Source organism: Mirounga angustirostris, unplaced genomic scaffold (genome assembly GCF_029215605.1).
Source record: "Mirounga angustirostris isolate CCGP_5_RB_7025 unplaced genomic scaffold, mMirAng1.0.hap1 SCAF_4, whole genome shotgun sequence".
Lineage (NCBI taxonomy): Eukaryota > Metazoa > Chordata > Mammalia > Carnivora > Phocidae > Mirounga > Mirounga angustirostris.
Window position 1 is genome coordinate 94776758 of NW_026991712.1, and position 22989 is coordinate 94799746.

The 22989-nt window shown below is 38.5% G+C and overlaps 1 protein-coding gene across 6 annotated transcripts in view; it reads left to right on the forward strand.

The window, feature by feature from the left end:
• The window catches only part of TRIM33 (tripartite motif containing 33), a 145366-nt gene that overhangs the window by 53572 nt on the left and 68805 nt on the right, over positions 1 to 22989 (forward strand). For all 6 annotated transcript variants that reach the window (XR_010410780.1, XM_064588594.1, XM_064588595.1 and 3 more), the window contains exons 2-4: positions 131 to 249; positions 641 to 785; positions 952 to 1084. Coding sequence is in view for 5 of the 6 variants with exons in the window: in XM_064588594.1 (XP_064444664.1) it covers positions 131 to 249; positions 641 to 785; positions 952 to 1084 (397 nt within the window). In the remaining variant the exon portion in view is untranslated. The remainder of the gene's footprint in view (positions 1 to 130; positions 250 to 640; positions 786 to 951; positions 1085 to 22989) is intronic.

Genomic DNA, 22989 nt, shown 5'->3' on the forward strand with positions numbered 1-22989 from the left:
TCTTCATGTTCTTCATTTCTTTGATCTTGTTTGTGACATATGAATGAATGCTTTCCATATGGGCATCATGCACAATTTCCTTATTTTTTTCCCAAGGAATATTTTTTAATGTTGTTGTTTTGTGTTGTAGTTGGTGTAATACGGTGCCCAGTATGCCGCCAAGAATGCAGACAGATAGACCTTGTGGATAATTATTTTGTGAAAGATACATCTGAAGCTCCTAGCAGTTCTGATGAGAAATCAGAACAGGTATGCTTCTCAATTTTTCTTTATATTCTTATCTTGATATTGAAGTGTAAATAATAAGAAAAATATGTTTGGATAGTTACATAATTTAGGATAGTTCAGGTATAGTTCTATTTTTCCAATTGAAAGTAAAGGCTCTTTATTCTATATCCTCATATTTAATTAAATGAGATGAAAAGTCTACTTAAAATTCAAATCTTGTCTGTAGTTTTTGTGTTCTCAGACTTAGATTTTTACTCGAATGTTTGATTGGGAAGGAACACGATTTTATTGAAGATAAATGGAACAAAATAATTTTATTCTAGTCATTTAGTATATTTGAGAGCAAGTCAGAGTTTTTATTTTGTGGATTTGTATTTTGTAAACGATGTAAATTATTTATTTCCTCTTTTAGGTATGTACTAGTTGTGAAGACAATGCAAGTGCAGTTGGCTTTTGTGTAGAATGTGGAGAGTGGCTATGTAAGACATGTATTGAAGCACATCAAAGAGTAAAATTCACTAAAGATCACTTGATCAGGAAGAAGGAAGATGTCTCAGGTAAGATAGAAACAGTTTTAATGATTAGTATACTATTAATCTCTCTCTTTTACCTCGTAACATTTTTATTTATTCTTCATATGCTTTGGACATCAATATTAATGGGAATTTAGAAGGTTAAATAACAATTTTTAGTTTAGAAAATATATGTTTTATTTTACTGCAGAATCTGTTGGAGCATCTGGTCAGCGCCCTGTTTTCTGCCCTGTACACAAACAAGAACAATTGAAGCTTTTCTGTGAAACATGTGATAGATTGACATGTAGAGACTGTCAGCTATTGGAACACAAAGAACATAGGTACAGAAGTCATAATTGCATAACAAGAAATCTTTAAAATGTTTTGTAAAATTAATTATTATTTAATCCATAGTTTTGTTAGCATTTTCTCAATTTCATATATTTTATTTCTTCAAGATATGTTTCTGATGAATTATTTAATGGTTTCCACATTCATATATAATTATCTTATGAATATTTGTTAAAAATGTATCATTACATTTGGGCTTGGAAGAAAGGAGTTGCATTATGTATTTGCTGTGCTTCTGATTCAGATAAGCTTTTTTCAAGTATACTGTGGTTATTTAGGCTCTATGCTGTAATCTAAAAAGGTAATATTCCTGCAGGTATGGCTGATACACATTTCAACATCAAAGCATAACTGTACTTATTTCATGTTCGGTATAAATCCCTTGTTTTTCTACAAACTGTGTAAGTTATGCAAGCAAAGTTACTAATTTTTTAATACATAACTTTCTATTTCAACCCCACTGTACCCTCAGAGTTCAATAGTATTCGCTTATAACCAGTCTATTACATTTGAACTCTTCTGGAAATGTACTAAAATTTCTAGTCAGGAGTATAACAGTCCTGCAGCAAATTTCCCAGTTTCTTTTTTTTTTTTCCCCCAGTTTCTATTAAATTGTATTATAGTTTAAAAGATGGTCTTGCTTACCCATAGTCCAGCCTTTTCTAAAGTGTTCTTACAATACTTCTGCTGATTTGATGGAAATAGGTTTATGAATCTCCTGCCAAAGAAGAGTAGGTTAAGTTGGATTAACCACATTTAAATGTGTTTCTTAACTGTAGGATGTCTTAGTGCTTTTAATTCCTTAAGTTCATTGAAATTTGTTAGAATCCTCTTAAAGAGGGAATACATTAATCCTAATAGCTAACAATTACTGCATTCGTAGTTTGTGTGAGGCACTTTTCTGAATGCTGCATGTTTGTTTAATTCACACCAGCTATCCATGAAATGTTAGTATTGGTATCATGACTGTTTTAAAGGTGAGGGAGCCTACTTACAGAAATCTGTAAGTTAGTAATCTGTACAGGGTCTCACCGTAAGTAGTAGAGCCTGGGTTTGAATACAGGCAGTTTGATCTATTTTAAGCCTGTATGCTCATTTTCTTCCATATGGTATATAGATACAGACAGAGTATATGGACTCTCTCAGACTTGACCACATAAAAGTAATGATCTTTGTTCTTTTTTTTTTTTTAAGATTTATTTATTTATTTGAGAGAGCAAGAATGAGAGAGAGAGAGAGTGTATGAGAGGGGGGAGGGTTAGAGGGAGAAGCAGGCTCCTCGCCGAGCAGGGAGCCCGTTGCGGGACTCGATCCAGGGACTCCAAGATCATGACCTGAGCCGAAGGCAGTCGCTTAACCGACTGAGCCACCCAGGCGCCTCTGATCTTTGTTCTTTTTTACTGTTCTATAGAACATTTGTTTAGAACTGCTACTGTAAACTTTTGTAACCATAATTTGTTCCCAAATGTTTCATCCTACCTGCAAGTTGGCTAATGTTTCACTTGAAGTGACTAATCTTGTAGATGACTTTACCTTAGGGCCAAATTGTACCATTGATTGTTTTGTAATAATCTCAATAAGACATTAGATCATCATTCTCACAGCTGCAGTCAGTCAGATCTTTGAGCATTTGGGTTACTTACGCTTTTTAAATTGTTGGTGAGGAGCAAAAAGAGAAGGAAGATGGCATCCTTTTTGCCATGAAAGAATAGCTTCAACTGTCCTTCCCTCAACGTTTAACCCTGCCTGATCCTTCTTTTTCCTTTACCATTTTCCTTTGCCACTTAGTTTCAAGTCCTAATCATCTCTTGAATGTTTTCTCTCATTTCTTTAGCCCACACTGTATTTTTTCCAGGATAGACTCTTACAGAACTCATGTCATTGCACTGTTGTTTGTTTATTTGTTTCTTTCATCTATCTATCTATTCCTGAATGAATCAATGGGAGGGAGAGGGGGAGAGAGAATCTCAATCAGGCTCCACGCCCAGCCCCGTACAGAGCCTGACATGGGACTTGATCTCATGACCCTGAAATCATGACCTGAGCTGAAATCAAGAGTTGGACGCTTAACTGATTGAGCCACCCAGGAGCCCCTGTCCCTGCACTTTAAAACCCTAGGTTCCTATTACTACAGCACACTTAAGAGTTGATCTTCCTGCTCTGAGTTTTACCTTGTCAAATTCATTCTGTCCACATTGTTGCCAGGATTATTTTGCTAAAATAGAGTCCCTCCTCATCCCTCACTCCCCTTTTAAAACACTTCTCAGTGGTTGCCCCATAGCTAAAGTTTCAAGTGTTCAATATAGCATACATTATTGAATCGTACTAGTCTTTTCTCTTCATCATCTATACAAAGTTAGGAAACAGCCCACAAGACTACCTTCATTTTTGACATCAACTGCAGAGTTCAATAAAAACCCTGGTGGGAAAATAGCATGCAGTTCAGCTCATCGATATGATTTGTTATTACCATCTCCAATTTAGAGCCTTCTAAACAGGATGCTGTCTGTTCACCTTGAAACTGTTATCCATGAACCAAATAGTTTGCATCCCTTCTCTCTCTCTTAAATTTAAATTTAGTAGTTTATTCAGTTTTGAAGTGTAGTTGACAACCAAGCAGCTGTTTTTTGGTTCTCAGAGAGCTAGCTGTTCATAGGGCACTGCCCATATGATTTAAAACCTTGAGTGGTTTTAAAGTCATCATTAGGGGAAAAAGGGGCTATTTGCTCATAAATACAATAAATAACTCTTAGCATCCTGCTGGTCATATGTTCCTGAACAAACCATTTCTATTTTATACAGAATTCTTCTAGGCACTGCCTTCCTTTTATTTATTTGAGAGAGAAAGAGAGAGCACAAGCAGGGCGAGCGGCAGAGGGAGAGGGAGAAGCAGACTCCCTACCAAGCAGGGGGCCAGATGCGGGGCTCGATCCCAGGACTCTGGGATCATGACCTGAGCTGAAGGCAGACACTTAACTGACTGAGCCATCCAGGCTCCATGGGCACTGCCTTCCTTACTAGAATGTTCTCTCTTGCCCAAGACATTGTGTGTGTTTCATGTTGCAGAGTTATACTATGTCCTTCAGTCAGTCAGTCTCACTTAATGCCCAATAGCAAGTTAGTAATTTTCTCTCAAGTGGCATATATTTTAGCATGGTATCCAGAATTTTCTGGTCCAAAATCCCAATGGTTGTTGCTTAGTGGCACTCATTGGCTTTTGCCATAAGCTCTAGTCCACATAAATACGTGTTGCTGCAGGCCCCAAATCATGTCCAACTGTGTGTCATAGGGGCCCAAGAGCATCGGGAGACAGGCTGCTTTTTGCAGTTGAGATATGGCCTACCTTTGTTCAGGATCCCATTCAAATACAGCCTTCTTTTGGATAGTTGTATTGATTGGTGCTACTAATATTCCCAGATGTGGAACATGTGTCCTTCAGAATTCAAATATACCACCAAATGTTGGGCTTCTTGTTTAGTTTTAGGGATAGGTGGCAAAAACAATTTATTTTTCTTTACCTGTGAAATGTCAAGGTTTGTACCTGACTAGGTTATTCCTAAGAATTTTATCAGTTTGGGCAGGTCCTTGGACCTGGTGGATTTATTAACAGCTTCTTTTGATCATATATGTCCTTTTTGCATTTAAGTCAGTTGTACCTTTATCTTTAGTTTGTGATCTTATCATGGTATCATCAAGATAGTGTATCCCTTCTAAGTGCCTTATACCACTAAGCTGGTGAATTTAAGTAACCCTTTGGCAATATAGTAAATATAAATTGGGATCCTTCCATGTGAAGGAAAATTGTTGTTGGCTTTTTTGAGGGAATCAAGGCAGAAAAATAAAAGTTGCAGGGTCAGTTACTGAGTATCATTCTCTTTTAGCCTACTATGTATTTATTTCTACTATTGAAATCATATCAGGGACTGCTGATGTTATGGGGCACTACTTTATTCAAGCTTTATAATAATCTACTGTTAGGGCTTGATGAGCCATCCACTTGTTTCACAGGCTACATACACATTTTTTTCACAGACTACATATACATTGTTATTATTCAGAGAATTCTGTCTCAAATTAATTTTTGTGGGCTCAGACAGTTTCAGTGGTTCTCATTTTAGCATGTCTACTCAAGACTGGCCTTAAGGTGGAATTTATTTATATGCCTTCTGTTTTACAGTACCAGTCAGACATAATACCCATCCCAATAATACAGTCACGTAAAGGAGATGTTACCACTTCACAGAAAGTCTGTTCTGACATTCCAACTTTCATCCAAATTTTTACCTTAATCCTGTTAACTATTGCTTCTCCTCCCAATCTAATTGTAGCTCCCCATTAGGACTTCCAACAGATTTTAGAATTATAGTGCACTGGGCTGTCATGTTAAGGAGTCCCAGAAATGTCTCTTATCCACTCCTTGGCTATTTTACCCACACAAGTGCATATTACCTTGGTTCTCCAGTTGGGGGTTGAACCAGAAGACCCTTGCCTCTCCTTCAGTCTTCAATTTGATTAATTTATAGGTCAGTCACCCCTGGTAATTTCAGGTCAGGTTTTTCACTGTCTTCTTTGTCCTCTGGCTTTTAAAATTTCTCTAAACTGGGGTAAATACAGCAGAGTTGTTTAGGGCCCTTTAATGTTGGGAAGCAGCAGTAACTCTCATGTCCACCCAACCTCTAGTCATGCTACATTAAGATTTTTGTTTCAACCCCATCAATATCTGTTTTTATTCATCCTTTTTTTTTTTTTTTTTAAAGATTTTATTTATTTATTTGACAGAGAGACAGCGAGAGAGGGAACACAAGCAGGGGGAGTAGGAGAGGGAGAAGCAGGCTCTCCGCTGAGCAGGGAGCCCGATGCAGGGCTCAATCCCAGGACTCTGGGATCATAACCTGAGCCGAAGGCAAATGCCTAACGACTGAGCCACCCAGGCGCCCCTCATCCCATTTTTTAATAGCCATCTGAAGATTTCCATCCTGCTGTGTTAAATCTTGACTCTTCCCTTTTCTCAAGAATCTCTCTAATTTTCTTAGCACCTGTAAGGCGCATATTGGGAATCTGAGAAAATAGATCTGATAAGGCTTTTCAGGTTGTTGGTAAATATTGCAGCGGTAAGGTTACATGGGGAGCCCATGTAAAAGAGTCCCCCTTAATCACAGTATTTACTATAACTTCAGTAAGAGGCCTACTCAGTAGGTGAATATCCTGGTTTTCATAGTGCCAATCCAGCATGGCTTGCATAAGAAGTGTGTGGGGAATCTCCACATTTATAGGAGGACAATCCTCTTCCTTTGTTTCAGGGTCAACAAATTTTATGGGATCATTTATCTAGTCTACTGGGTTAGCTGTCCCCTTGGGAATGACCTCCTGTGTGTCTGAATTATGTATAGCCATCTTTGGTTATTCACTAGTGAGTTGTGGGTCCTGCATCAGCTCAGACGTTGCTCTTCTATTTTGCACCATTCAGAAGCAGTGATACTGCTTCTAGATAATCACTCTCAACAATATTTTAGTATAGGTTTTTCTTCCAGAAGCATTGACCTACAAAATGAGACATTCCTTTGCATATACTCTGTGATTTCATTAGTTTCTTGGTTTTGTCTTTTCCTCAACCTGGACTACATTCTGTGACCAGAGGTCATTGAGGTACTCTGTTTTCCCAGAGTACTTTTTCCCTTTGGAGTGACCCTGAGACTAGCAGTGGCCATAGTTCAGACTAGCTGAAACCTAAGCTTTGCCCATTGTCAGTATCTGTCCCAACACACTGTTCATTTTAGCTATTGCAGAATCAGTAACCAAAGGATTGTATAATTAACTTGTTTCTTACTGGTTTGCATTTCCTTATTTATCCAGGGAGTCAACTCCTAGGAAGTTGGGTCTACCTTTCTCAATTCCATTGATAACTTACCTCTAGTAAATTCAGCTGCAGTTTCATACCATGAGTGACTAGGTAGTCATCCAGGAATCAAAGGTTCATAAACGCCTGTTTTTTCATCCTTCCTCTTCCCAAACCACATGTTTCAGTGAGTCAGGATCATTCTAGTGACTCCCATTTCTGATACCAACTATGAAGTTAGAGAACAATGCACAAGTGCCCCCTCATCATTGACACCAAGTGCAGAATTTTAGGAGCACCCAAACCACCCCTTTTTTTTTGAGAGAGAGCGAGCGCACGCGCACGGAAGGAGGTACAGAGGAGAGGGAGAGAGACAATCCCAGTGCAGCAGGGCTCTATCTTACAACCCTGAGATCATGATCTTAGCTGAAATCAAGAGTCGGACATTTGACCAGCTGAGCCACCCAGGTGCCCCCCAGACCACCCTTCTGACACCCACTGTAAGCTGAGGATTTCCTGAGGCTACTGTCAGATTCAGTAATTTGCTGAAATTGTTAGGTAATTTGCTAGAACTCACTGAAAGCTGTTATACTGAAAGGATAGTGAAAGGATACAGATTAAAGTCATTCAAATGAAAGATGTATGGTGCAAAGTCTAGGAGTGTTCCAAATGTGGAGGTTCCAGTTGTCTTCTCTCAGTGGAATCTTGGGCATAATTAACTCCTCCCAGCAATGATGTGTGACAGTATGCGTGGACTATTGGCAACCCAGGGGGCTCGTCTGACCCTGGGTATCTAGAATTATAAGAATAAAATTTATTAAAAAATCTTTAAAGATAATTGCTTCATATTATAGTGATAAAGATGATGAACTCTGATGTATGTGTGCCTGTGTATCTTTTTTTTTTTTTTAAAGATCTTTTTATTTTAGAGAGAGAGAACATGCATGCGAGTGAGGGGATGGGCAGAGGGAGAGAATCCCAAGCAGACTCCCTACTGAACATGGAGTCTCATGTGCGGCTCAGTCTCATAACCCTGAGATCATGACCTGAGCTGAAACGAGTGGGACACTTAACTGATGAGCCATCCAGGCACCCCTTATATATATATATATATATATATATTTTTTTTTTTTTTGAGGGAGGGGGAGAGCGTGCACACAGGTAGAGGGGAGGGGCAGAAGAGAGAGAGTCTTAAGCAGGCTCCAGCAGAGCCCAATGTGGAGCTTGATCTCATGACCCTGAGATCATGACCCGGGCCAAAATCAAGAGTTGGATGCTTAACTTAACTAAGCCACCCAGGTGCCTCTCTGCGTCTTTTAAATGCAGAAAATGTAGTACCAACTTTAGAAGCTGGCTGTAGGGATTGAATGAGAATTTTACCTATAAAGTGCTTAGCACAGTAAGTACTCAGTATCAGCTTAGCTATTACTAGCTGTTATTACTAACATTGTGACCTATACATTTTCTTTTTTCTCTTTTTTTAAAAACATTTTATTGAAGTTGTTGGTGTTTATGTCTTTATTCTTTATGGCCTTGGATATTGTTCTCAAAAAGGAAAACAGCTATAGAACTTTATGAAATTTTGTACAATTTTGAACATTACCTAGTTTCTAGCTCTACCATGGGGTTATCCCACCTCCCTCTATAATTCTATTCACAGTAAATGAATAAAATAAGTATAGACTTAAAAAAAAAATCAAAATGAGAGAAGAGACACCAATGGATATGTCAGTGTATTTTTCAAAAGCTGGGAAATGGATTGAATATATGGTGGATCTGATGGTAATTGACCGTAGAGTTCTGCCAACCCAAGGGCAGGCAGAAAGGAGATATATAAAGGAAGCTATGTGATTTAATTCCTAGAAACCTGTTAAAGTTCAGGATTTAGAGTCGATAGGTATAGAAGTTGGGCTTACTCTCTTTGGCGATATTAGGTCTAGATGGAGAGTGGGGATGAGGTACATGGGAGGTTAAATTAAGTCTTCATTAAACTGTGGGACCTTCACTTTCCCTGACTTGCTTCCAGAGTGTCAGTAGTGACTTTTTTTTTTTTTTTTTTTTTAATTATCCCTTGCTATCCTCCTCTCTGGAATTACAGAGGCCTTTTCATTCTTTGGAGAAAGTGATCAGAAAAGACCTCTAAATGTTAAGTGAAGCCTACCAGTTCTTAAGTTCTGCTCTCACACATGACTCTAAGCAGTTTTTTTTTTTAAGTGTATTTAAATGTGAATGGATGAAAGGATCATCTGACATTTGAATAGAGCCACCCTCACGTGCCATATGCCATACATTGTGGGCTATGTTGAGAATTCTTAACTCTTCCCTCTCTTGTCTGCTTCAAATATAGAGACTGGAAAAGCTAAATATTTCCTTTCTCAGCATTCCTGGTATTTGGGTAGCTCTGATCCCCAGTTTATTCCCATAAAATATAAGTGGAATTCTGCTTAGTTTGTGATTTTTTTTTTTTTTTAAGTTTTTATTTATTTATCTGACAGAGACACAGCGAGAGAGGGAACACAAGCAGGGGGAGTGGGAGAGGAAGAAGCAGGCTTCCCGCTGAGCAGGGAGCCCGATGCTGGGCTCAATCCCAGGACCCTGGGATCATGACCTGAGCCGAAGGCAGACGCCTAATGACTGAGCCACCCAGGCGCCCCTTAGTTTGTGATTTTTAAAAGGGACAAATGTTGCTGGTGTCAGCTTTTTCCCAGCTTTTTCCTTCCTTGAATTAGGATGTGATGCCTGGTACTGTGACATCATTATATGCTCATGAAGGTAAAGCCAAGATCATCTCAGAGATTGTGGCTTTGATGTTGTTCAACTAACACCATTAGCTACATCTGGTCCTGTTATATGAGTCTTTATTGGTCACTACAGCTGTACACATTTCTGGTTAATACAGCCACCTACAGGAAAAAGACCAAGACACTGAATAAAAGGGCCATGAAGGGCATAAGATAATATAGGAACAAAAGGAAATGTAAAATCAAACAAAATTATGACATCCTTAAAGATAAGACAAGCTACTGGTCACAAAATAAGGATAGAATCTTTGAAAAAGTAATCATTAAAAGAAGAAAGAACTGTTAGAAGCATGATAGCTGAAATAAAAAATTAATAGGTTTTGTAGATAAATTCTAGTTAGTCTCCTAGAAAATAGAGCAAAAAGAGAAAAGACAGATAAGAAAATTACAAGATACCAACAGCCAGCATAGAAGAAGAAATGATCAAATAATACAAGAAACTCTCCTAAGAACCTAGAGTTGCCAGTCTGAAATGACCTATTTAGTGCCCAGTACATTGATTGTAAAAAAAAAAAAAAAAAAAAAAAAAGACCCACAAAAAAGTATATCTCACCATAAGATGACAGTATGCTATGGATTAAAATGAAGATCAAAGTTTCCGAAGTAGGCGACGTGTAATGAAATGGGAATCTAAATAGGATCTTTTAAAATAGCAATACCAGGAGACAGAAGATGCTGGAACAGTGATTTCAAAAGTTGGGAGCTGAGAGGGAAAGATTTTCAATAGATTTCTATAGCTAATAGCTAGATTTCTGTAGCTAAATTATTATTATTATTATTATTTTTTTAAGATTTTATTTATTTGCGAGAGAGAGAGAGTGAGTGAGAGAGCACAAGCCATGAGGTGGGTGGGAGCGGGGAGAGGCAGAGGGAGAAGCAGACTCCCTACAGAGCAGGGAGCCCGATGCGGGACTTGATCCTGGGACTCCAGGATCATGACCTGAGCCGAAAGCAGTTGCTTAACCAACTGAGCCACCCAGGCGCCCCGCTAAATTATTATTTTTTTCAAGATTTTATTTTTTTTTTAAGATTTTATTTATTTATTTGAGAGAGAGAGAGCACATGAGGGGGGAGGGTCAGAGGGAGAAGCAGACTCCCTGCTGAGCAGGGAGCCCGACGCGGGACTCGATCCCAGGACTCCAGGATCATGACCTGAGCCGAAGGCAGTTGCTCAACTAACTGAGCCACCCAGGCGCCCTCAAGATTTTTTTTTTTATTTTTAAGTAATCTACCCCCAAAGTGGGGCTCAAATTCACAACCCCAGGATCAAGAATCACTCCACTGACTGAGCCAGCCTGGTGCCCCTTCTGTAGCTAAATTATTAATGTGAGAGTGAGCTGTAGACATTTTTCAGCATGCAAGGAGTCAGAAACTGCCTCCCGTGCACCTCTTTCTGGAGTGCTATTAGAGAATGTGATCCACAAAAATGTTAGTCAACCAGAAAATAAATGGTGAATTGTGAATGAATTCTGGAATGCCCAGAATGACATCTATACAGTAGCTAGTTTAACTGAAGCATTAGAGTGAGGATAACTCCAGGAAAAAAAAAAGAAAAAATGGAACCACTTCTAATATATTTGGTATTGTTAGGTCATTTAAAAAATAATATTGAGGGCGCCTGGGTGGCTCAGTTGGTTAAGCGACTGCCTTTGGCTCAGGTCATGATCCTGGAGTCCCGGGATCGAGTCCCGCATCGGGCTGCCCTGCTCGGCAGGGAGTCTGCTTCTCCCTCTGACCCTCCTCCCTCTCATGCTCTCTGTATCTCATTCTCTCTGTCTCAAATAAATAAATAAAAAAATCTTTAAAAAAAAAATAAAAAATAATATTGACAAATTTTTGACATATCTGGTGGAAAATGAGATTCATTAGGGATTGGTAAAAGTTAAACAAAGGAGAACAGAGGGCATTCATTAATTCCAAAGGAAAAAGTTCTACAAAAAATGAAATTATTCTAATTACACTCCTTGGCTTATCATTGGACAGTATTTACATAGTCATTTATTCAACAAATAATTGCATGCCTACTGAGTGCTAGGCATGGTATATTTCATTGAACAAAATAAACTCATTGTCCACAAGGACCTGATTTTTATTAAGAATCCAAACAAATAGTAAATATATCAGATGCTGATGGTTACAGAGAAAAATAAAGCTGGGAAGTTGGGACAGGGTATGTGGATGTGTCTTTTTGTTTTAAATAGAGTAGTTTCAAAAGGTTTCCATGATGAGGTAGACTTTGAGTAGAGACTGAAGGAAGAATGGGAGCAACCCTGCTTAAACTTGGCAAGCCAGGGGAGCATGTTTCAGATAGAGAAAGCAACTGGCAAGGGCCAGAGATAGTAGTGTACTTGACTTCATTGAGGAGCTACATAGTCTGAATGCGATGAACAAGGGGAAGATTGGTATCAGATGAGGTCAGAGGGGCAGAAAGGGCCAACTTACTGAGTGCTTTGTAGGCCATTGTAAGAATGCTGGCTTTTAGTCTAAAGCTTTTGAGTAGTGGAATGATTTGACTATTGTTTTAAAATGGTACTGCTGTCTGTAGTGAAGAGACATTAAAGGAGCACAAAGAATTAGGAGATTAGTTAGGAGACTGTTTTCAGTAATTTACACAAGACAGTGATGGTGTAGCCTGAGTGCTAACATTGGAGATAGTAAGATGTGATCAAATTCTACACATAGTTTGAATTTGGATTTGATGCCTGAAACTGGGATGTATGGATTTGCTGATGTATGAGTTGTATGAGTTAGAGGGGTATCACTAACACCAAGATTTTTGGCTTTCAGGTTACTAAGAGTAAGTGGAAGGATAGGATTGAATTTACGAAAGTGGAGAAGACTGTGGGAAGACATGGTTTGTTAGGTGTTTCTAGGGAATTGGTAGTCAAGTTTTGGCCATATTAAATTTGAGATCTTAAAATAATATAAACATCAACTACTTTAGTGATAAAATTAGATTGGGCATGATAAAAGTAAGGGAGATGGTAGTATAAATGTTGACTTCTCCACTATCTAAAGTTGATAAAACTCTGGGGCACCTGGCTGGCTCAGTTGGTAGAGTATGTGACTCTTGATCTCAAGGTTATAAGTTTGAGTCCCATATTAGGTGTACTGATTACTTAAAAAAATAAAATCTTAAAAAAAAAAAAGTACCTCTGAAACAAATAATACATCTGTACGTCTGAAACAAATAATACATTATATGCTTAAAAAAAGAAGAAGAAGATAGCAGGAGGGGAAGAATGAAGGGGGGTGGAATCGGAGGGGGAGACGAACCATGAGAGACTATGGACTCTGAAAAACAAACTGAGGGTTCTAGAGGGGAGGGGGGGTGGGAGGATGGGTTAGCCTGGTGATGGGTATTAAAGAGGGTACGTTCTGCATGGAGCACTGGGTGTTATACGCAAACAATGAATCATGGAACACTACCTCAAAAACTAATGATGTAATATATGGTGATTAACATAACATAATAATAAAAAAAAGAAAAAAAAACTAACTCATCTGAGATGATAAAAGGTTAAAAAAAAAAGTTAAAATTGATTTAAACTATTTAGGCCTATCATTTTAGAAGACATCCCATAGGCCTGCCCCCATCCTCACAGGAGAGAGGTTCCTCACATTTACTGTGCCTTTTCAGATCTCCTCTGTTCTATGAATTCTCTCAGCATGGAGCAAGATGGAACTTATACATTTGGAGGAGTGAGTTTGTTTCTCCTGAAATACGGGTCATGAGTAAACTTGCAGGTTCTTTTTTTTTTTTTTTTGGTGAGTAAAGCGATAGAAGTTTATTAAGTGAAGATACAGAAAAAGCTCTTAAGAGTGAGAGGGATCCCACAGATTCTAAGACCACACAATTCTGACTCTTCTTCCTTTATGTGGGGTGAAGATGTGGTTGACTTGATAGAATTTCTTCTCCATTAACAGATTATAAGAGGAAGCCCCAGGCCCCACCCTTCTTTACCACCATTTGTACCTCTCCATCATTATTTGCTTTAAATTTACTAGGACTAGCATTACCATGTTCATTATCCCTGTTTGTCACCTAAGAAAAGTCCCACATTCCTAGGTTTCCCTCATCTGCCATAATTTAATTCCCGTAATGCTCTGCATATGACAGTTATGTCTCTCTGCCACTTTTTTCTCTGGGATTCATGGTTGTCATCAGCAGGATCTCTTTATCTTCAATCTCTTTTTAAATCCTCTTCTGTGCCTTCTCTGCTGTAGTGGAAACAGAGCTCCAGGACACTGCTTCCCCTGCAGCCCTCTTAATTGGTGGCTGTTTTTTCTTTGATATTTCATATATCACTGGACCTGGAGATATGTAGCTATTCTCGTTGTTATTTTTAGACCATTCTTCCTCCTTCCTCCCTAAAAATCTCTAAACTTTAATCTTACATCATCATTCCTATTCCTCATTGGTGCTATCATATAAAAACCCATGGGTCATTCAACTTCATCCCTTAAGCAGTTTCTAACTCAGAGGTCATCTGTAGGTACTGCTGTTGTCTTAATTCCCAGCAGTTTTGATCCTCCAGACATAATCTTTGTGTTCTTTGAACTTCTTTCTAAAGTTTGTGTCCTTTACATTGCCAGTCACATCCATAATTGTATTCTAGACCTTGGCATTTCCAATAATTATATTCAATTTCACGCATTCCTCTCTCTGACCACATCTCATCATTCTAGCTCATTCTGCTTAGTATCAGACTTCCAGTTTTTCACCACTCAGTGACTTTTATTATAATCCATTGATAGTACTATTTTTTTTTCCACTTTACCTCAGTCCATAATTTATGTTTTCCCTTAACCCTTTTCCAGTTTAATTTCAGTCTAATCATTTTCACTCCGTCACATTTAGCTTTGACTCCTGAAACCCACTTGGTCGAGGTCTCTAGGTAAAACCGCAGTCTTGATTAAACCCAGCTTTCCTTCCATCATGCTTTGCTTATGCAGCTGAACATCATGACACCAACTGGTCTTATTCTCAGTTCATGACCACTTACCTCAAATAGACTCTTAATGTTACCTGGCAGTCATACTGTGCATTAACGCTGTTTCCTGTCAACATTTCACTGTTCATCCTCATTCCCAGATATTGGCAATGCTTCCTACTTCATTGAGAAAACTGAAGCAATACAAAGAGAACTTCTGCGGACTTCCTTTACCACATCTACTTGTCTACCAAGCAGTTGCACCCACATTTTTCATTTCTCTGTTATCTTAGTTGAATTCTCTTCCTCTATGAAGCCAGTTTCTCTCCTTATACACTTAGATTCCATCTCATACAGCCAAGGAAATCGCTTCAGCAGTTTGGCTTTCTCTGCTGATGTCAGTTTTTCACTCTAGCAGTTATTCCCACCAGTATTTTAATATTCTGCTATTTTTTCTGCCATCTTTAAAAAATGAAAGAAAATGTAAAACTTCTCTTTAATCCACTTTCCCAGCGGGCAGCTGTCCCCGTTCCTCTTTGCAGCAAAATATTTTGAAAGGATTATTTATAATCATGATCTCCTAATTTCTCCTGTCCCATGCTCTCTGTCAACATTTTACCAACATTGTTCTTTTCAAGGTCACCAGTAACGATTGCATTACTAAATCTAGAGGTCATTACTTGGTCATCATCTTAATACTTGACACATCAGCAACATTTGACATAGTTGATCATTCCCTTAATACATGTTATTTACTTGACTACCAAGAGACCACATTCTTTTAGTTTGCCTCCTACCACACTGATTACTTCTCAGTTTCATTTGCTCATTTTCCTTCATCTCTTAATGTTGGATGTGCCAGGCATTACTTCATTATCTGCAGCTACAGATTTATGGCTTTAAATACCATCCATATGCTGATGATGTCCAAATTTCTATTTCTAGCTCAGTACTCTTCTCCTGAACTTTCAGATTTGTCTATTCTATAAACTGTAACATCTCTTCTTGAGTGTCTGCTTTCTCAAATATAATATATCCAAAATAGAACTGATCACTTCAGATCTTTTTCACTGGCAGCCTTGCCCTATCTCCGTTTGTGGCAGTTGCATTTTTTCCACTACATAAGCCAGAAATCTTGGCACTATCGTTGATTCCACTGTTTTCTTATACCCGAACTCAAACTTATCAGAACATCTTTTTGGGGGCGCCTGGGTGGCTCAGTCAGTTAAAGCGGCTGCCTTTGGCTCAGGTCATGATGTCAGCGTCCTGGGATCGAGTCCCACATCAGGCTCTGTGCTCAGCGGGGCGAGCCTGCTTCTCCTTCTCCTTCTCCCTCTGCCTGCCTGTCTGCCTTCTTGTGATCTCTCTCTCTCTCTCTGTCAAATGAATAAATAAAATCTTAAAAAAAAAAAAACATCTTTTTGGTTCCCCCTTCAAAATCTATCCCTGAATCTCAGAATTTCTTACTATCTCATTGCTCTTAGCTCCATTGCTACCAGGCTGGTCTCAGACACCATCATTTCTGGCCTGGATGACTGCAGTCGTCTCCAAAGTCATCCCTGTGCTTGTAATATTGCCCTCCTTCAGTTTATTCTTAATTACTAGAACAGTCTCATGTCAGACTCACTTCCTGCTCAAAACCTGCAGTGGCTCTCCACTTTGTCAGAGTAAAAGTCAGATTCCTTATAGTGGCCTATATGCTCATATTTCATCTACTACTCCCCCCAGTCTGGCTTTTGTTGTTTCTAAAACATGGCAGAGATGCTGCCACCTCCCTGCTTTCTCTACCTGGGACACTGTTGGTCCACTTATTTGCATACCGAACTTCCATTTATCTGTCAAGTCTGCTTAAATGTAACTGTCAACAGGATCTACTCTGATCACTGTATTTAAAATTGCAATTTGTCCCTTTACCCCAATTCTTCTTATCCTGTTTTAGTTTTTTTATATTGCACTTACCACTTTCTAAGTATGTTCTTAATTTACAAACTTATATTTTGTGTTTTTCTCATTAGAATATAAACTTCATGAAGATAGGCATTTGTTTTATTCACGGTGTCCCAAGAGCCTAGACTGGTATTTGACACACATTTAGACATTTCATCTATTCAGCAAATACTTATTAATTTAGATATAGGAAAAAAAGAGGTGGTAGACCTGCCTGAATATAGGAGTTGTCAGTTATATCTGTGTATTTTCATAGAAATCAGTTTTTAATTGTGTAAATAGTTGAGGGCTGCTTGTTCTGTTTCTTAATTGGAGGCCCTTGCTCTTTCTTTTTAATATTTAAGTAATTTCTACACCCAACCTGGGGTTTGAACTCAAGACCCTGAGATCAAGAGTCACATGCTCCTCCAACTCAGCCAGCCAGGTGTGCCCCATGGAGGTCCTAGCTTTTTTAATTGGAATGTTTAATTCTATCCTATCTATCTATCTATCTATCTATCTATCTATCTATCTATCTATCTATCTATCTATCATCTATCTATCCATCTATCTAAAGAGTTTATTTATTTGACACACAGAGAGAACACAAGCAGGGGAGCGGCCTAGGGAGAGGGAGAAGCAGATTCCTCACTGAGCAGGGAGCCCAATGTGGTGCTCGATCCTTGGACTCTGGGATCATAACCTGAGCAGAAGGCAGGTGCTTAACTGACTGAGCCACACAGGCGCCCTAATCCCATTACACTTAATGTAATTATTGGTACGGTTAAGTTTAAGTTTACCATTTAGTTTTGTTTTTTATTTTTCTGTGTTTTTTTTTTCCCCTGCCATGTTTCAAGTTAATAAAATTGTTTTTGGTATTTGATTGATTTTACATCCACTTTTAGCTTTTTTAAGCTCTAATTCTATTAATTTTAAAAAAATATTTTATTTGAGAGCAAGCGAGTGAGCATAAGTGGGGGTGAGGGGGAAAGGGAGAAGCAGACTCCCCACCTAGCAGGGAGCCTGACGGGGCACTCAGTCCCAGGACCCCGGAGTCATGACCTGAGCTGAAGGCAGACAGCCAACCATTTGAGCCACCCAGGCACCCCTAATTCTATCATCATTATTATTATTATTTAAAGATTTTATTTATTTGAGAGAGTGAGAATGAGAGAGAAAAAGCACATGAGAAGGGGGAGGGTCAGAGGAAGAAGCAGACTCCTTGCTGAGCAGGGAGCCTGATGTGGGACTTGATCCTGGGACTCCAGGATCATGACTTGAGCCGAAGGCAGTCGCTTAACCAACTGTGCCACCCAGGCGCCCCTAATTCTGTTTTTTTTTTTTTTTTTTTTTTTAAAGATTTTATTTATTTATTTGAGAGAGAGAGAATGAGAGACAGAGAGCATGAGAGGGAGGGTCAGAGGGCGAAGCAGACTCCCTGCTGAGCAGGGAGCCCGATGCGGGACTCGATCCAGGGACTCCAGGATCATGACCTGAGCCGAAGGCAGTCGCTTAACCAACTGAACCACCCAGGCGCCCCCTAATTCTGTTATTTTTAATGATTGCTCTAGGGCTAATGATATGCAGTTTTAACTTAAAGCCTTCTTAAAGTATTGTAGTATTTTCTACTTTATGAATACAAAAGGATAATTCAGTTTATCAAACCCTCATTCCTTTATACTAATGCCATATCATTTATTCATACATACCTTATAAATCTTACCTTACAATGCCTTCTTTAAAAACATAGCTATCGGGCGCCTGGATGGCTCAGATGGTTAAGCGTCTGCCTTCGGCTCAGGTCATGATCTCAGGGTCCTGGGATCGAGTCCCACATCGGGCTCCCTCCTCCTTGGGAGCCTGCTTCTCCCTCTGCCTCTCTCTCTGTCTCTAATGAATAAATAAATAAAATCTTTTAAAAAACAAAAAACAAAAAACAAAAACATAGCTGTCTTTGGGGCACCTGGGTGTCTTGGCTCAGGTCATGATCTCAGGGTTGTGGGATCAGCCCCACATTGGGCTCTGTGCTATGCATGGAGCCTGCTTGGGATTCTCTCTTTCCCTCTCCTTCTTGCCCCCGCTGTGTGTACACACTATCTCCCCTCCCCCCCCTTAAAAAAGCTGTCTTTTAAGGAAATTATGAGAAGGAAAAATAAAATCCTAGTTTCTTAAAAATATTTTTCCATTTATTACCATTTCTGTCTCCCTTTATATCTTCCTGTTTATATGAGTTACCATATTTTATTATTTTCCCTTGTCCTGAAGAACAAGCATTTCTTGTTTTGCAGGTCTGCTGCAGTTAATCTTCTCAGCTTACGTTCATCAGAAAATCCTCAGTTTAGAAGGATGTTTGCACTAGTTATAGAATTCTGGATTGACAATTTTTTCTTTCAACATTTTTAGTTGTATTACCTTGTATTCTGGCCTCCTTTGTTTTTTTTATTTATTTATTTATTTATTTATTTATTTATTTATTTATTTATTTATTTATTTATTTATTTATTCTTATGTTAATCCCCATACATTGCATCATTAGTTTTAGATGAAGTGTTCCATGATTCATTGTGCACAACACCCAGTGCTCCATGCAGAATGTGCCCTCCTCAATACCCACCACCAGGCTAACCCATCCTCCCACCCCCCTGGCCTCCTTTGTTTTTAATAATATCATTCATATTGTTCTTACCTGAATGTTTGGTGCTTCTCAGGCTGCTTTTAAGAGTGTCTTTTTCTGTGGTCTTCACCATTTGACTGTTATGTTTTAATGTATATATTTCATTCTGTTTATCCTGTGTGTGGTTCACGGACGTTCTTTGCTTGTAAGTTTATGGTTTTCATCAAATTTGGGAACTTGGCCATTATTTCCTTAAACCCCCCCCCCCCCCATTATTTCTGTCTTCTGAAACTCCCAGTTATATGTTGTTTTTGTCACACAGGTCCCTGAGGCTTTGATCATTTTCCTTTAATCTATTCTCTCTTTTCCAGACTTTATAACTTTCCATTTGTGTTCATTTTCACTAATCCTTCAGCCATTTCCATTTGCTGCCAAGCCCATCTAGTGAATTATTTCAATTATCGCACTTCCCTAGAATTTCCATTTCTCTTTCTATAGTTTAATTTCTCTGCTCAGATTTTCTGTTCACTCACTAAAAGATGTTTTCATGTAAATTTTGAATAAATAACACAACCTATTTAAAGTCTTTGCTATAAATAGAATATCTGGACCATCTTGGTGTTTCTATTGAACTGTTTTTCTTTATTTTCTTTAAGTTATATTCTACTGTTGTTGGGTTTTGTTTTGTTTTTACTTTTTACTTAAAAAAAATTTTTTTTACTGTTTCTTTGATGCCTAGTGATTTTTGTTTTTTTTTGTTTTTTTGTTTTTTAAAGATTTTATTTTATTTATTTGACAGAGAGAGACACAGTGAGAGAGGGAACACAAGCAGGGGGAGTGGGAGAGGGAGAAGCAGGCTCCCCGCAGAGCAGGGAGCCCGATGCGGGACTCGATCCAGGGACTCCAGGATCATGACCTGAGCCGAAGGCAGTTGCTTAACCAACTGAGCCACCCAGGCACCCGATGCCTAGTGATTTTTGAATTGATGTTTGAATGTTGTGGATGTTACATTTTAGAAACTGGATTCTTTTATTTTCCTTTGTAGACTGTTGATTGTTGTTCTTTCAGGGAATTAAATTACTGGCTGATCACCTTGATCTTGGGTAAGCTTGGTTTTCTGCTTTTTAAGGGAGGATCTATGGAAAGCCAAGCCTCTCTAACTCGGCTGGACTCAACTTCTAAATTCTGTTTCCTGGAAGATCTTGAGAGGGCTTGGTTTTAGGCTTTTTTAGGACAGGATAGGCCTAGGATAAAATTTATTCCAAGTATAGTTTTTTTCTTTTAAGGTGTGGCTTTCTGGTTTCTCAGGTAGATGTCTGGGGAGATGGACAAAGTCTTTTCCCCCACTAGCTCAGCTGGAATTCTGTCTCCTGGAACTGCTTGACCTCTAGTTTCTCTGTTCTACTGTGAACTTCATAGCAACTGCTCTCTGTTAAGCCTTGTGTAACCTCATGCTGTGCATATACAGCCCAGATTTTGGCTGAGGACTTGTGAGGAATTCATTGATTCTGTGTCTGAGGTTTTGTGTATAGTTGGGTATTTGTAGATTTTTAGGATCATTATGGTTTAAAAGAGAGTGTACTTAAAATATAATGCCAGACATTTTTGTTAAAGAGCAAGATAGTTTATAATGGAAGTCACTTGAATGGAGCTGTATAAGTGAAATTTCTCTAAAATATTTTCCTGAGAAATAACTTTTCTTGTATTAAGCTTTTATATTGAAAAATGGATAGATGGGTGGATAGATGGATAAATAAGCTTTAGAGCAGATATTTTTCTTTTCAACCCTAGATGTAGACCTACCTAGAGAGCTTTAAAAAAATACTGATGCCTTAGTCCTACTCCAGTCTGGTTAAATAAGAATTTTAAATTACATCCTGGGTATCAAAAATTTTTATGTATGTTACAAATAGTGGTAAATCACCCCAGGTGGTTTTTGTTATTCAGTGAAGTTTGATAACCTCTACTTAGGAAGAACATTTGCCAAACTCAATATTTTTCTGTAAATTCTTGCAAAGTTCCAAATGACTTTCAGATAAAATCCAAATTGCCAGAAAAATGACATGTAAATTCATATGTACCATCAGTTTTCTCAGGGAGCTAGGTTCAGAGCTATGGTGACAAATCAAGATTTTCTGTCCAAGTATATTGTTCGCTTGCCTGCCTGCCTGCCTTTCCTTCTTTCCTTCTTTTGTAGTAGGCTCCACACCTAGTGTGGAGCCCAGTGGAGCCTAGTGAGGGGCTTGAACTCATGACCCTGAGATCAAGGCCTGAGCTCTTAACCAGCTGAGCTACCCAGGTGCCCCCAAGCATATTGTTTTCATGTGGTACATTTATTGTCAGAAAAAGCAGCTTGTTTCAGTATTTGTATTCATTCAGCTCTTTTTGTTCATTAGATATTTGAGGGCTCACCATGTACCAGGTACCATGCTAGGTGATGACTATACAATAATAAAAACAACTGAGACTGTCCTTGCTATCTTGGAGTCTATATGAGTCTTGAGATTGAATATATGGTTCAGTTGTAGTTCACTTTAGTGATTAACTCCAAAATAGAGTTAATTCCTTTTGGTTTTGCTAAAAAAAAAAAAATTTGTTAATTTGTTAAACTTGTAAGTCTTAGATTCACTTACCCAGCAGAATGAATGCTTATCATTAGGAAGAGAATTGGGCTTGGCTAAGAGCTTGAATGACAGGAATATCAGGAGAGAAGATTTGAGAAAGAAACATTCAGAGTAATCAGTTATCCATTTGGCAAAGGGACAGGTTGGTTGAGATATGTGTTGGCAAAAATGTTAATTGGTAAATTATTACAAAAGTAAAAACTCTGTTGTTTGGTCATTTTCCTTTGCAGCAATGCAGACATGCCTCTGATCATTTTATGATTCATCTATGATTTCTGCATGGCTGGTTCTGATCTTTGAGATCGCAGTACAAACTCTTCAGGAACCTTTTCTGGGTTTCTGATCTAGATTTTTTGCCACTTGTGTCTTCTCTATCACATAATTCTAGTTAAATTTTTGTTTTCTCCTCAGTTAGAATGTAAGGAAAGGAAGAAGATGATGACCATATTTTGTTTTGTTTACTGTGATATCCCTACCCTTTGAATACTTCCTGGCAAATAGAAGAATTCATTGCATATCACTAACGACTGCATACTTTTAAAAGTTTTAAAATCACAAGACAATATCATATATACAGAGAAGTACCTAAAAGTACAGTGTAAGGAATGATTAAACAGGGAGTCTGCTTGAGATTCTCTCCCTCTTCCTCTCCCCCCACTCACACATGTGCACTCTCTCTCTCTCAAGATCTTAAAAAAATACTGATACTTAAAAAAGATACTGAGTCAGAATTTTTATATACTAGCTAAAAAGTGGATATTCAGTTTGGTTATAAACTAAGATGATGGGGCGCCTGGTGGCTCAGTCATTAAGGGTCTGCCTTCGGCTCAGGTCATGAACCCAGGGTCCTGGGATCGAGCCCCGCATGGGGCTCCCTGCTCAGCGGGAAGCCTGCTTCTCCCTCTCCCACTCCCCCTGCTTGTGTTCCCTCTCTCGTTGTGTCTCTCTCTGTCAAATAAATAAATAAAATCTTAAAAAAAAAAAAAGCCCTTATTCATTTCCCAGTCTTCTGAGAACCATGTTTTCAAAAATTTCTTAGCAAACTGCATTAAATAATAATTTATTTCTCAGTAATAAAAAACATATAATCATGATGATAATTTCCGTTCTAAACTACATAACCAGTGGTTTATATATTATCCTGAGTTTCTATGATTCTA